Source organism: Molothrus aeneus, chromosome 1, assembly GCF_037042795.1.
Source record: "Molothrus aeneus isolate 106 chromosome 1, BPBGC_Maene_1.0, whole genome shotgun sequence".
Taxonomy (NCBI): domain Eukaryota; kingdom Metazoa; phylum Chordata; class Aves; order Passeriformes; family Icteridae; genus Molothrus; species Molothrus aeneus.
In genome coordinates, this window is record NC_089646.1 from 86,898,154 (window position 1) to 86,914,389 (window position 16,236).

Genomic DNA, 16,236 nt, shown 5'->3' on the forward strand with positions numbered 1-16,236 from the left:
GATGTGGATTGAGAACCGGCTGAACAGCAGATCCCAGAGGGTCATAATCAGTGGCACAGGGTCCTGTTGAAGGCCTGTCACTTGTGGTGTCCCCCAAGGTTCAATACTGGACCCAGTGTTGTTTAAATTGTTCATCAATGACTCAGATGAAGGGGCAGAAGCCTGCTCAGCAAGTTCCCTGATGACACAGAGCTGGGAGGAGAGGGTGATACCCCAGAGGGCTGTGCAGCCCTTCAGAGAGACCTCAACAGGGTGGAGATGGGCAGAGGGGAACTGTCTGAAATTCAACAGAGGCAAATGCAGTGTCCTGCACCTGGGGAGGAATAACCCCTTGCACCAGGACAGGCTGGGGGCTGAGCTGCTGGAAAGCAGCTCTGTGGAGAAGGACCTGGAGGTCCTGACAGACAACAAGCTGTCCATGAGTGAGCTCTCCATGAGTCATGGCCAAGAAGGCCATTTAGATCCTGAGGTGCACATTAGGAAGAGCATTGCCAGCAGGTGGAGGGAGGTGATCCTGCCCTTGTACTCAGATTTACTGAGGCTGCCTCTGGAGTGCTGTGTCCAGTTCTTGGCTCCTCAGCACAAGAGAAACAGAAGCTCCTGGAGCAGGTCAACATCTCTCTTATGAGGAAAGGCTGAGGGAATTTGGCCTGTCCAGCCTTGAGAAGAGACAACTGGGAGGAGACCTCATGAATGTCTGTCAGTATCTGAAGGGAGGATACCAAGAAGACGGATCCAGGCTCTGCTCAGTGGTGCTGAGCAATTGGACAAGAGGTAACAGCGAGAAATTGATGCGAAGGAAATTCCACTTGACTATGAGGAAGAACTTCTTTACTGTGCAGGTGACCAAGCACTGGAACAGGGTGCCCCAAGAGGGTGTGGGGTCTCCCTCACCAGAGATACTCAAGAAGTGTTGGGACACAATCCTGTGTCATGTTTCTGCCATGACCCTGCTTGAGCAGGGAGGTTGGACCAGATGAACCACCGCGGTCCCTTCAGCCTGACCCACTCTGTAATTCTGCAAAGCATTTGGTACTGTGCAAAATTCTGTTGTACTTAGCAGTGCTGCAATACACATGGGCCTTGTGATTTTTTTACTAAACCAATTGATAAAAATGGGTACAGGTAAGAAAATGCCTGACTAAGCACTATTTAAAAACTTTCACTGATGCAGCACGTTAAGTCTCTGCATGATTCACTTGCATTAAAGATGCTCCTCTCAGTAAAAACATCCCTGTGATAAGGTATGCTTCCTATTTAATTGGGCATGCCTGGGAGCTGAGCACACAGCATGTGCGTGGGAAAGGGATGGGACCCAGCCCTGGGAACAAGAAAAGGCCGACTGAGACAAGATCAACATTTTGAGCGCACAGCAAAGCAGATCTGGCTTTACCAAGGGACACAACTCCCCTGTGATTCCCAGTGCCCCTGCTAATTCCACACTCAGGTTACCCTTTTGAGCATGCTGTTCACTGAAGCGAGAAGAAAGATGAACTGCAGAGTACACACAAGCCTGAAACACTCACTAAGGGTAAATGCAATCCAGTTTACCAGTTGGCTTTGTGGCGCTGCTGGCAGCCTGTGTGCTCAGACAGACAGACAGCAACTACAGTTAGAAAGGAGAATATGGCACTTGGATGTTTGTACAAAGCCCTGCTTATGCCCCTGGAAAGCAAATCTTGTCCTGCTTTTCTGCTACATACACAGGTGCCTGGAACACAGCCTGGAAGTCCAAGCTTTCGTCTTCAACTCTCTTTCAGGCCTCCTTCAAAGTTTTTGTTTTACACAGCACTGCCTGGCACCCCTACTGTGCCCAAGCCTAGTCCTCATTACAGCACCGTCTATAAACGTGACCTAATTTTTATGCCCAAATATCAACTTCTTGGACCTCTGCCTCTCCGCAAGGCATGTGCTGGGACAGGATTGCATGCAGCTGGAAACCTGGCAAACTGGCACTGCGTACAAGCAGCTCAAAAAAACATGGCAATAAGTTGACCAGCATGTTGAATGCAGGTGCATGCGAGCGCAAAGCTCAGAAGTTTTCTCAGTCACTAAGCAGTTTAAGAACTGTGCAACATCACCTCGCCACCAACCAGTTCTCTAGGGCATGGTGTAAAACAGCACACATGGTAAGAGGACCATGAAAACTCTTTAGAGCACAGTCCAAATCCCTTCAAATCTATTCTACTATGCTTCTCCAGTGCAAAACTATTCCACATTCCAAGAGGAAAAATCACTAGACCAGGCCACTAACCAAGCCAAAACATTGTAGAAGCAACCAAATCTTAAGCAATACGAGTTACCCAGACAGGCAATCACAATATCAGCCAGCTGTAGAAATTTTTAATTTTTAAATTTGCATTTTCAAAGGTTACACAGTTAGAACCATAGAATTGTCAAGGTCGGAAGAGATCTTTAATATCATTAAGTCCAACTGCAAAGGCCTCTGTGCTATAAATGACTCAGACCCAGCGCCTTTTGCAGTCCCGCTCACCCTCTCCGGGGAGAAACCCCTCACCTTGGCACACTTTGCCACCTCCCACGCTCACGGGCTACCCCGGGCCGAGGCTGCCACCGCAGCCAGATCTCTCAGTAGTGGCCCATGACACTGCAGGGCAACGAGGAGGCGGCAGAGCTGCTTCCTTCCGAGCTCTACGCCTCACAAGCGCCGGCCAAGCCCCGCTCGCCATCGGCCTCCCCGACCAGGCCCGACCCGGGCCGGGCCATCACCGCGCATGCGCGGCAGCAGCACCGCCACAGCCGCCGGGGGACGGGAGCGGTCCCGGCCCGGGCGCGGAGCAGGGCGGCATGGCGAGCCTGGTCCCCGCCGCCGCCTCGTCTCCCGCCGGGGCTGCGTCGCGCAGCAAGAAGCGCCCGGCGAGCCCGGGCACCGGCGGCGGCCCCGCCAAGAAAAAGAAGGCGACGGCGCCTGGCGGCTCACAGGTAATGGTGAGAGGGGGGCGGCCGGCGCGCATGCGCGGTAGCGGCCTGCCTTTGCCCGCCCTTTCCCGCCGTGCTGGGAGTGTGTCCCGCAGCCCGTTCCCGCCGGGGCTGTCCCCGCTCCCGGTGCCGCGGGTATCGCGGGACACGCCCGCCTTCCCCGGCACCCCTGCCTCTTCCGTCCCGTCCCGCCCGTGGCCGCGCTGGGAGCTGCCGAGCCCGCTGCGGTGTCCCTCGGGCCGGCGGGGCCCTTCAGAGGTCGGGACGCCGACTGTGGGGCCTCCCTTCGTGCCGCTGCAGCGTGGAGGTTGTGTCCCCTCCCCGCCATGGGCGCAGCTGGGCCGGTGGCGGCGTTCCCCCCCTTCCCCGGGCCGGTGTGCTTAAGCGGGATGCCGTGGAAGGAGGCTGCGTGTGTGAGCACCGAGATACCGCGTGTGGTGACACACACGTGTGGTGGGCGACACGTCCTGAGCAAGGCGCCCCGCAGCTCTCTGTTCCCTTCCTGCATTCGCCTCCAGCAGCAGCAGCTCTGTACGCGGGGTTGTGCCAGCTCTGTACGCGGGGTTGTGCCGTGCCCGAGCTCCCTGCGTGCCCCCACATTCACAAATCTCCGACCCTGCGTGATGCTGATTTCAGTGTGAGGCAGCCGAGCTGTGGCGGAGGAGGGACTAGTGCTGGACAGAGCACGTTCCAGCAGCTGCTGGGTCTGCTGTGTGCAGTGCACATGGCCTTCTCTCAGTTGGACTGAGTGGATGGATAGAAGATTTACATGTGAAATAAAGATGTAACCTCAGAGCCTGAGTTTTGGGGAACAGGGTCAATCAGGGAGGGAGAAGGGATATTAATGTCAGTTTGTCCTAAACTCTAAACCTCAATCCCAGTGGGTGGTGCAGCCTCATTTTCTGCGTTGTGTCATGCCAGCACCCATCCCCAAGTTGATGTCGTCTGCCTCTTGATGATGAGGTGTAGATCACACCATTATAGAAATAAGCAATTACTCAAAAAATTCTGTTCTTCATCTGCCTCTTGATGATGAGGTGGCATCTCATGCTCCAGAATGAAGTCCTAGAAGATGTTCAGAGTCAGCGTGTACATGACATCTGTATAGACTTGAGATGGTGTTATGTCTTGGATTACTTGCAGAAAGATTTTGGTAGCTACAGTGGTCAAAAGAGGGTTGGAAAAAATGGCAGATTCGTTTCTTCCCCCTAGAAATGATTCTTGTCAGTAATATTTCATGAGCTATAACAGTAGCATAGCTACAAAGTCTGCCCTACCCTCAGTTAGGTTGCTTGTTTTCACATCAGGAAAAATACTCATGCATTTTTCAGCAATCTTCTCTCCAGGCAAATAGAAGCCATTTTGCACGCACGAGAGCAAAGACACAAACTCTTCCTCCTTTGAACGATGCTCTTGTTTTCACCCCGTGGTAGTTACATGGTTTCTTTTCTGGTGGGCTGATCCTAGGACAGGGACTACACACCACAGTGCTTAATGCCACTAACAAACTGCGCCACAACTGTGAAAAATTACTGCCTGACATGATCATGTTTGACAACTTTTTCAAGATGTGATAGAGATGATGATCTGAATTTTCCAGTGTGGAGCAGTCTGTTCTGTGCATATGTGTGTGTGTGTGTATGCAGATATAAAGCATTATATATTGATATCAAATGTGTATAAAGGAATTCGTGCTTAAGACTTCCCTTCAGCCTCTAAAACTGTTTTCCAAAGTTCACACCAAACTTAATCTTGTGGACAGTTTCCAGTGTTATGAGACAATCCATGATTTCTTACTCAAGCTGGGTTTCAATACTGTGTGACAAACAGTTTTTGTAATTCTTCTCACAAGTCATTTCAGTGGAGAAAGAAGTAATTTCTCAACACAACATCCAAGTCATCGTACGCATTCATTGACTTCAGCAGTGCAGACCAATCCCACAAGGAAAATAAAAAAATGCCTCGGAAAATGTGTAACCTCAGGAATGGGACAAGAAACAGCTCATTCTAGCAATCTCATTCAATGTTGCTGGCTAGTTCTGGAGTAAGCCAGTTCAAACAGAAATTAAATGGGGGCTCTGCATGTTTTGACTTAAAAATGTTGATTATGCCATAGCACACCAAAACATGTCATACCACAGCTCAGCATTAAATGGTTTGTGTTTTAAGTAAACTGACATTATTTCCTTGGTCAGCTAGCAGACTGCAGGTAAGATAATCCCTCCTGGAAGGTTTAAAACTACCTGCAGGGGTCAACTTAGATCTGGGGACCCCTTGTTGTATTAAGTAGTAACTTCTGCTGAGAACCTTGTGCTGGCCTATGTGACAATACACTTCACATTGTGCCAACTGTGAACATCCCCATGTGTCTGATTCCATCTTTGTGAAATTAAACAAAAAGGGATTTTTGTTAGTTCTGCAAATTGTATATTTAGATTTTCCCTCATGTGCTGTATGTCACAAGCAGCTGTCACAATGCTCACCCTGAAAGACACGCTGGTCTGGTAAAACTGCAAATTTCAAGAATGTGTTCATTTTTTATATAAAAAATTTACTTAAGAATAGCAATGTAATCAACTAGTTTAAGTGACTGTGTATATCCTACAAGAAGGCAGACACCATACAGATTATCACACACCATACAGATTTTTATAAACCATATTTTGATTTTGTTTCTCCAACATGTGAATTGCTACTTTCTCTAAGATACACCTTAGGAACATTACCAAAAAACATTCTTCATCTTTTCTTTAGAGTGTTGTGCTAGTAACACCAAGGTTCTGGGTTCAATTCCCATATGGGCCATTCACTTGAGAGCTGGAATTGATGATCTTTGTTGGTCCCTTCCAACTCAGAACATTCTGTGTGATTTGTGTGAGTTACCGACCCAAAGGTATTGAGTCATGTTTGTTTTGGAAGCACATTGCTCATAGGGCTTGTCAGTCATGTCTGCAGAAGGAGACACATGCTTTTTGGACATAATGCCTGTATTTACCAAATGTAATATTAAAAGTGAGTTTACAGGAAAGCATGATTGCAAATTGATTACTTCACTTTCATCAGCATTACACAATTATTCCTCCCATGTTGTTGTGCCACTGCAAAATACCTCAGACTTTGCTTCAGCCCTGTTGAGGATTATTATGTATATTAAATGGTAACATTAATGTGTCAAAACCAGTGCTGTGTAGTGATTTATACAGCACCATTCCCTTAGATATCCCTGCCCAGTGGTTCCCAGTAGCTGCTGATTCAGCTCCATCCCTGGCTGTTGTTCAGACTTGTTTCCAGGTCTCCTGTCTCATTAATTACTATCACTTAACCTGGGATAGAATCTCTGATACTGATCTTAAAATGCCACCAGTTGCTCTCCTTTAGTGTTCACACCATTATTTTTATAAATTATACTGCAACAGGAAGCTTTTAAAAGAGTATATTCTAGATCAAGATGTAAGTAATAAAGTAAAATGCTTTTTCCTGACACCTAACAATATTTAAAAATAGAATTTGCAGTAAGATAGGAGAATGATGTGGAAAAAAGTTTCTGATTTTATCATAGGAAAAATTAAAGAGAGAAATTATGCTAAATAATGTGGTAAATTAAATTTGCTTATATTATTTGTGAAATAACTTCAGACTTAAACTGGTGAGGTATTTATATTGATTTTATCTATAATTATTATTATTGCAGCAGTACTACTGATATGTCTGCTTAATGCTTTCTGTATTTCTCATTCTATGCTTACCAGCAAAAGCTATATAACAATCTTATAAAATAAAATCAAAATGGTTTTGTTACTATCCTGTTAAATAAGCTTGTCTAATGCACCACACAAGTGACTCTGATACAATTAGAACTCCATTTTTATTTTAGATGTATCTGTATTATGATGTTTTTATCTCATAAACTGAAGATCATCAGATTTCACAGTTCTGATAGACAGCTGTAAGTTCAATAAGTTGACTTCAATATATACATATTAACATGGTTACTGTTATGTACTCAAAGGCTGCCCACTAAAGGCAGGGAGCTTATCCTAGTACATAAACAGCACAGAATTTGACCCTAAGTTTCAATAAATTTAATCAATTCTCCTGTTATGCTGTTTTACCAAGCCTAGCACTCTTAGTAGGAAACCATCAAATCAATTTTAAAATATCTTTTTTTTTTAAAGAGCCCATTTGATCTGGATGTTAGTTCCTGAAAATCAAGACTAGGGTGAATGAGTTTAACTACAGAATTGGCAAGTACCACTAGAGCTACTGAGCTGAGCTGCTGCTGTCACCATGTTCTGGGACAACCTCATAGAGGACCTCCTTCAGTGTGCACAGTATGACAACTCTCTGAGTGAAAATTAAAAATTACCTACTTACCACTTCAGACCTTGTTTACTGCAACCAGTATGATACCAAACTTATTCTAATTATTTTAGTAATAGGCTTATTAGACTTACAGACTTTCTGCTAGACCATATTAGACTTTCTGCTACAGAAAAGCATGATTCTGCTTTGTAGTTGGGAATTTAATAAATAAGTAGCATTTCTCACCAGTCCACCTGCCCTGAAAGACAGAAGAATCTGACACAGTATACTAGTAAGGAGATATAAGTGCATATCTATTTGCCAGTTTATTAAAAAGCTATAATGTCATTATGCTCTAGACTACACTTTTTGTTTTAAAACCTCTCTCATCCTGTAAGATTGTAACAAAAATGCGTTAATTTAACCAGTGAAGCAGTTCCAGTCTGAGGCTACTGCTTGCCTGGAATAGTATCTTTAAAAGATACAATGTGTTCCCACGGGATGTTAATTCAAACCTAATTAACTTGATTTAAATGACACTTCCATTGGATAAAATACAGATACCATGATAGATTGCAGGTGATTGCTAGTTACTGATAAAAACTACTAAGGTGAGCTCTTCAAGTTCAGCCACTTGCACAATTGTACCAAACCCTACCCAAGAGTTTTGGCTCTTACAAAACTGGCAGGCAGTTCAAAACAAATTGCCGTGTCTTAACAAGAGATTTAGCAGGTAGCATTTCAATTGGCAGAGCTATCCCACACATACTAACGCGCTCTGGCCTCACAGTACGTGTCACCAGACCACAGAGAAAATCCCCCAGACTTGCAGCTCTCAGATGGAAGCTCTCAGAGGGTCAGTGCTTATATCTAATCCCTTCAGAGTCTGCACCACAAAGATACTTTCTGCAACAAAGCTGATAGTGAATAGCTGCAATACTCTTCCCAAAATACATCTTATTTTCAGGCACTCCACTAAGGAGAAACGGGATTATCCCGAAGCACCATTTTTTGTCACTTGCACATTTGAAGTTAAATCTGTTAAAGAATGAGAATCCCTCCAGTCCCTGATGAGGAAAAATGGTAATTAAAAGACAAAAAGCAGATTTTCTACAGAAATCTGGCAAAATTTATGTGTGTTTTAAGCTTAGCTGTATTTTAAAAAGGGAATTGCTTTTCTAGAGCAATCTAGGTTAAAATGGAAACTGTCAAAACAGAGCTAAGAATTAACTTTGCTTGACATTTATCACATTTTGAAGGCTTCAGATGATCTATAATCATAAAAGTATGTGAATTTCTAAACCAGACAATGCCAATCTCAAAGAATTACCTACCTCACCCAACCAAATGTGAATAGATTTTAGTTTTACAGTAAACACAGATGTGTTATGTTGTAGAAAGGCAAAAGCATATGTGTGTTGTCTTTTACTATGAGCATCAGTATGCTGGTGTCATGGGTTTTTTACTCTTCTTCAATTGTCCTAGCAGACAATTTTAATCTCTCCTTTAGTTAACATAAAATGGAGTCTTACTATGATTACACCTAGTTTCAGGATTCATAATAAACATGTAGGAAATTTAGGTGACTTAATAAAGATGGTTCTCCACTTCTATCACAAGGAGATAAAATAGGATAGGTTTTTTTTTTGAAGGAGAAAGAGCAATCTAAACCACCTCATACATGTACTTTAGCATGAAATTTTCTCTGGAGAGATAGTACCCCTAAAAAGTGATTTCAGAATCCAGTTAGTGCTGTAAAATATTCAGATTAACAAAAGAAAATTTGCAGTAACTTAACTGTCTAGATATTGTAGATTTGAAGTGGTGTTAGACTGTTTTTCACGTTTTTCTAAAGTGCAATACTTGTGTTTGGTAGTAACTTCAATTCTTGCTGTAGCGAAGCATTTGTAAGTTATATCAATTATATATTATATCTGTTTGTTTAATGTGTTCATTTTGGATTAGAAAGGCTAATATTAATTTATTAGCCAGGAGGGTTGTGAACACATTTTTCAAGCATTCCAAGAAAACAGAATGGAGAGATTGGCTGTTTATTTAAACCTGAAGAAAGCCATAAAAGCTGTGACACACTGTGTTGGGAAGTATTCCTGGCCCTGACACAAGAATTCATATCCATAAACAGTGTGTGTTGCCTCACTGCAAAGCACACCTGCAACTTTAAGAGGCTCAATTAGGCAAATGGATCAGTTTCTCATTACTGGAGTCCCAGTCTCCTCCTATCTTCTTCCCTCTTATCCACCTCCACAAGTCTCAGCTGCATGCTCCAGCTGTGTGCATCATGCCAGCTTTGACTCTCCCCAGACCTGTTCCCAGTGATAGAGGTCTGCTGTCAGGATTTGCAAACATTCCCCCTCCCCTGGAAGCTGCATTGCTGCTGCTGCCCTGGTGAACTGGATGGATTCCCAGGGAACTCTAACAGCCGTGGGGTGTAGCACAAGGAAGAGGCACGACCAAGTGGCAAGGAAAACACTTGTCCACTACAAGCGACCTACTTCATGAGCTTGCATACTCCTAATTTCAGATTTCATTAGTTGACTGTAACAGACTAAATAAAATGCTTGGTTCCGTGTCCCTGCCTGCAGGAAGGCCTGGAAAGTGACAGCTTCAGCTGTCATATTGTTGTCTGTCAGCCTCTAAGTCCCTCAGCTGATTCTGCTAACTGTGAGATGTCACCAAAATAAGTTATCAAGAAATATGTACTGGTCCTAATTATACTTCTCCCTGAAGATTTAGGAAACTCATTCTACTTGGGATTCAGAACCATGAACATCTGCCTTTTTGAAAGCAGGTATTATATCCTTTCTTTCAAAAGCAGAAGCACACTTATGCACTGATACTCGCTTTTTATATCATCTGTCCTTAAACTCCCTAATCTGTCCTCCACTTGATGTTACCTGTTCCTGCCACTGCCTGAAGGGATTCAAACCCTTTTTTCCCAAGCACACCCTAACCACTGGGCTAAAAGCAGATCTGGTGTGGGAGTGTGGAAAGGTGTTCTCCTCTACAGCCAAGGATGGAGGTTTGCTCTCTGCTTCAAAGAGAACAAATCCATAGTTTGGTAATAAACATGGTTATCAGAATGGTCTGCTTATGTATTTTAGGTCTTTATTTCTGTTACATGTTTGGTCTTATGATAATTTTAATACAAAAAACACAGTTCTGCAAACAGGGATCAGAACTTCCTTTCTAAACTCCAAACAAAAAGTGAAATCTAATTTCATCTAACGCCATCTAATAAGATGTGTTTATGTTGTAGTAAAAATGCAATACTGTTAATTCAAGAGACAAATTTGAAATGGATAGAAGGAAACTCTTTTGTGAGTAATACATACTTACACTGTGGCAGAGCCATAATTTTGGAAGGGGTGAATATCTGTGGCTACATGTCTTGTAATTGTCCTGCTCCAGGATGTAAGTACTGGCTGACTCAGGAAGAAAACCTGTCCTTGCTGATTAAAAGACCCTACTGTGGATAAGGAGTGTTTTTGAAAATTAAAAGATAAAATTCCTTTTATAAAGCATTGTAGGCCATTGCTCAGATTTACCCCATGAAAAGAGACTCAGTGTCATATTTGCCTCTTTCTCATTTATTAAACAGAGAAGTATGATTTGTTGTGTAACTAATTAATTTTCAATAAACACACAAAAATCCATGCTTCTGTGTACAACCTGCCTAATATGTGTACTACATAAAACCTGATGTAATTCAAAAACATAGCTCATTCTGCAAACATACACAGGCCTAGAGGTAAAACCTTCTACACAATTTTAAGCAACTTAGGTTTTTGAGTTCTTGCCCTTGGAGTGTTGACATGCTTGTAGCTTTACTTACCCTAATGATCATAAGGATGCAGTGTGCTCATCATGACAGCCTTATATATTGCTTCCTCAAATTTTTACTTTTCTGAGTTAATGAAAGAACAAGAAGAAAGGCAGGAAAGGCTGAGACACCTATGATAGTTTCTGCATAAATTAGACAAGATTTACAGGTGTGGCTAGTGTCACTTAAGCAGTACAGCTGGAAAGCTCAAATCAAATTTCAGGCATTTAAGTGTTTTCTCATATTTGAAAGTGAAACAGCAACTTCCCAAGCCAAATATAGAACTCCTTCTTGGAGTTTGGTTAGATATGAATCAAGGAGACCATATTTGAAGCAAAGTTTATTGGCATCTCAGGAATAAAGGCAATGTTCATCAGGCAAGGGAGAAAGTATTGTGAAAACACTCATCATTTGATAAAGGTGGAGGGAGTTAAAACCCTCTAGGAAACTGTGTGAAAGTTATGTGCCATAAAAAGTCTTTCTGTTGAATCTGTGGTGTATTGGTATGCAGTGCATCCAAAAAACTTGTCCTAATTTTCCAGATAAACTAGTACCTTTAATAAAAGATTACTCCTCTACTTAAAAACTTTGCTACATTTATGCCCTGAAACCATCAGGACTACAGCAAAATACTGCTGAATTGGAACATGCGGAAATTAGGGCAGTAATTAATGTGAATTATATGACTGCTTAAGACCAAAAGAGCTTTTTGTTGCTAAAACCAGTGTTTTCTATTTTATAAGATATTGATTTCTAGCCAAGGAGACGGAGAGCTGCACGGAGAGTTGTGCAATCTCTGCTCTTGGAAGTGTTTGGGGCCGGCTGGGGCAAAGCCCCATGAATCTAGTCCAAGGTCAGTTTTGACCCTGCTTTGAGCAGGAGGTGAGCTGGTGACCTCCTGAGACCTCTTCCAGCCTCAGTGATTCAGTGTTACTGTGTCACCTTCCAGATGTCCGATTGTGTGACTAAGATGGGTGTGTCCTCTCCCTGAACAAACAGTCCTACACCTCTGTCATAGGCAGATTCAAACGTGAAAACTACCACAAAAATCAACAACTCCATTTAGACAGTATTAAGTCTCCCTATACTGTAACAATGGTTATGTTTTAGTAGAACTGCTCTCCCCTTGAAAGGACAGGACAATGTTCTGACAACAAAATTAGCTGGTAAAGTCAGCAAACTGGAATAGAAGAAGGCCATTTTTACTTGATGTATGCACAGTGTACTCAGGCTCCTCAAACCAAAGTAGTAATCTGGAAAGGTCTTATTCTTTAATTGATTATCTTTATTTACATAGTCTAGAACTAGAAGTGCTAGTTTAAGTCTCACATTAATGACCTTGAATTTCCTCCAGTCAGAAATTCCGTTTTCATCTGACTTTTTGTTAAACCTACTTGTTGCAGCCAGAATTGCCTTTTTTTACAGACACAGACTTGCCCTTTTTATGCTTTAAAATTTTATCTGTCCAAAAGGTATTTTTTTATTTGCTGAATAATTCATTGTGGGAAATGTCTTAAAACAGGATCCTGTTAAACGCACCACAAAATGTTAAATACTATGTTTCCCCCCTCACCTACAATTGTGGATGTGATACCAAAACTTCACTGATTCTAATGTAGTGGCAAGTCAAGTCTTTTAATAGTTCTGTTTTATTTCAAGCAAAAAAGGCAGTTGGGATAGAAGTTTATTTGAAAACATGAACTGTCTGGCACTTTTCAGATTTGCTGCAGTTCCTCAACTTCAATATATGGTATCAGGGTGAAGTGCCACAGAACTTGCATAGCTGAGTAAACAACCACCTACTTGTACAAATGTTTCTGCAGAAATATGTCAGAAATTTGCCTTCAAATTAGCTCTACCATACAACTCTGTCTTCCCTTTTTCTCCTGAGCAGCCTCAAAATAGTCTGCAAGAGATACTTATATTGCCTTATTTTCATCTAAATTAGAATTTGCCATATGTTTATTTTGGTTTAGTTGTCAGGTTGGTTTTTTTTCATTATCCAGTTAAATGTAGGTATCCATTGGATAATGCAGTTCTGCTGAGTACAGGAAACTGGTGCACTAGTCAAAGTTGGAATGGTGGGTAGTGAGTTTACTAGGAAAGGAAAGAGAATGCAGTATTCAGGGCATGTGCAACCAGATTTTTTTTGTCCAATAATATGAGACAAACAATAAAGATGATAGATTTAGCTTGAAGAAGTTTAAAGTCTGAGGTATAGTTTATATTCTTGTCTTTAAAAGACCTTTGGAGCATCAGATAAAATTACTGCTCTCTGATACATTATACCTTTGATAACTTTTTGGAGCTCTGTAGAAAGAATGTTTTTATTCTCTGTTCCTGTAGCATTGCAATGTTTCATAGATCAGTGTACCTAAGCTTTGTGTTTCTGACATGGTGTTTCAGTATGGCAATCTTAAATACCTGTGCACAAACGGAAAAACCTTCTTCTAAGTAACTTTAGACTGCAATGCACCATGGCAGAAGTAGTGTGGTTAGCAGAAATGAAATAAAACTACAATTTTAATATCCCCAAAGTGACAAGAAAAACAGAATCAAGTGCTAAAATGTGCAAAAAATAGGGAAAATGCAAAAATGAATATTTGTTTTCTGTACTGGTTTACCCAATAGTCCAAAACATTCTAAAGGTAAAATTTAACTCTTCTTATCCAGGTGTGTTTTTTCCTTAGCAAAATAGATAGAATAGGAGCTCTGAAAGATACCCCCTGTTTTCAGTTGAAACTATTCAATTGACTTTCCTTGAAGAAATGTTGTTTTGTTTTTCTTTGTTACTCAAGTGTTATTTCCCATCAGAATGGATGATGTTCTACAGAATAAACTACAATGTGGAAACTGAAGGGTTTTTTTTTTGTTTATTTTTTTCAGAATGAAATTAGTCTCCCATCAATCATAGGTGCTGATAACTTTTTGCTTTCCTTGTCCTTGATTCAGTCACGTGTAGATGAATGGACTTGGATCCTTCTCCTGCCTTGGCTGAAGGCTGTTACTCGGCACAGGGATTCTGGTATGCTCCCTGGGCAGCATTACAATGTTAATGGCACATGAGCATACTGGAATATTGTAATCCTCCACTCTTTTCTCCAGAAGTACTTTGACCTTAGCTGTTCTGTATCAAATGATGTATTTTAAACTTTAGGATGCAGTTTAGCCAAAGTCCTTGACTGATTTTTTTCTGATAGAGAAAGGAACATACTGGCAGTTTTTTTATAAAAATTCAATTGTGATTTACTGTAGTCTTTTTTGCTAGTATGCTTCCATCCATTTTCAGTCTTAAAGCCCATCAATTTAGGAGACCTTTTTATTTAGAGGGATCAAAATATTCTGTTAGCTGAGCTCACTTTTATCCTTGATACAAGTATGACCCAACATGTGCTTTTGGATTCTACATAAACTGAAAGTTTTAGCTCTAGGGCCACTTTGGCAATGCCATTCAGCTTATGCTTATGAATAGTAATTTGTCCAAGTTACAATTTTCTTAATAAAGAAAACTGTCAAACTTTATAAACAAGGAGCAGTCCCAATCCACCAAATGAAATCTAAAAGTGAGAGATCCCTTGCTATTATTTAAGCCAAAGGGACCTTTGTGGCAAATGCAAATTAAACCAAGTTTTTCTGGGATAGCGTGAAGCTATTCACAGTTGTGTCCCAATTACATTTTATTTGAGACTTTTCCCCACAGGAAATAGTAATTTTTTTCTTTTAAATATCTGTAAGTTATAAAAATTTGCCTATCACAGTACTTAAATGTCTTTAAATGGGAAAACATATTTGACATTTGAAATCTCTTGAGAATAAATCCAAGCTTTTTACTGAGGCTTGTCATCTTATTCTGTGTTTGACTGCTTAATAATTTTGAAGAGAAGAAATTGAACTTGAGTTTTTCTAGGTTTGTTTGTTGTTTTTTTTTTTTTTTTTAAGTCAGCAGTACCATTATAAAAGGAGATCTTGTGTCATGAAATTGCTCTGTCTTTTTCCCCCAGGTTTTTAAGAAATGCTTGAGAGGTGGGCAATGTAATTAAAATCTTATTCTCCCTTTGGTTGCATTTTTAATTTTGAATTCTAACCCTCACACATCATAATAGAGCTTTGCATTAGGGTGTTTTATACCTCTATCAAAGTGACTAAAGTAATTAGTATTTTATACATTTTGGTAAGTATTTTGTCACTGGAACCACCAGTGCAGGTGAATGATAATGGTTTTATGCTCAGGCACTGACAGGACCCTAAATGAGAATGTCGCCTTTTAATCAAGAGCACTTGGAGTCTATGGTATTGAAATGCCCTACAGAGAGCATAGAAAAGCCATCCATCACTTTGTGACAGTCCAATCTTTTAGTGCATGAGTAAAATTTTATTCAGCCTTTCTGAGGCAGTTGGAATGTGAGATGTTTAACTCGCCTCTGAACAGCAGAAGTTCGAAAGCATAATGTCGAGATTGCTATCTGGGCAGCTTATGTGGCTTTGTGTATTATCTTTATTTATTTAAATTGCAATTGAAGTGTTTTCCATGTCCTGCTTTAAACACCTTCCCCCATACTCTTATATACCCAATAGCAGAGATTATATCTAAATTTTAGTCATATGTTTGAGTTAATTTGCACAGTTGATTAACTCTTGATGCTCAGTGGAAATACTCAGCAAGTCAGAGGGAAAGAACCATTGCTTTAGGAAAGGCAGGTTTTATAAGTCTTGTATAGGTAAGTAGTACGTGACTCAAAAATCCTCTGGGAAATGGTTAGAAGAAGTGCATTTAGTGATACGTGTACTTGGAATTGTAAACTATTATTATAATAGTCCAACAATCTCATTTCAAACTTTGTGCTGTTATGTTTGTTTTTAACAACCCTCTTTCAGCTTTCTTGATAAGTGAAAACAGCAGTAGCATCTGAGGACAATGTGGTAATTTAAGCAAAAATATTTTTGTTGTCAGGCCTTTGGGATATTTACTTGTGATGTCAGTGGAAGCAAAAACCTATGCCAGGACCTTTGTCTTTTAAGATGAGTTGATGAAACCCACTGACTTAGATGGATTTACTCCCAATTTAAACTGGATACACAAATGACTTGCCAACCATAGTAGCTGCTTGAAATTGAGGACAAGGATCTGCACTGTTCTTATTAGCTGGATACTA

At 41.2% G+C, this 16,236-nt stretch overlaps 1 protein-coding gene across 1 annotated transcript in view; it reads left to right on the plus strand.

Moving 5' to 3' along the window:
- Positions 1-2,757: 2,757 nt before the first annotated feature.
- Positions 2,758-16,236, plus strand: part of INO80C (INO80 complex subunit C) — a 30,186-nt gene continuing 16,707 nt past the window's right edge. The window contains exon 1 of the mRNA XM_066545886.1: positions 2,758-2,943. Within this exon, the coding sequence (XP_066401983.1) occupies positions 2,809-2,943 (135 nt within the window). The 5' untranslated portion in view covers positions 2,758-2,808. The remainder of the gene's footprint in view (positions 2,944-16,236) is intronic.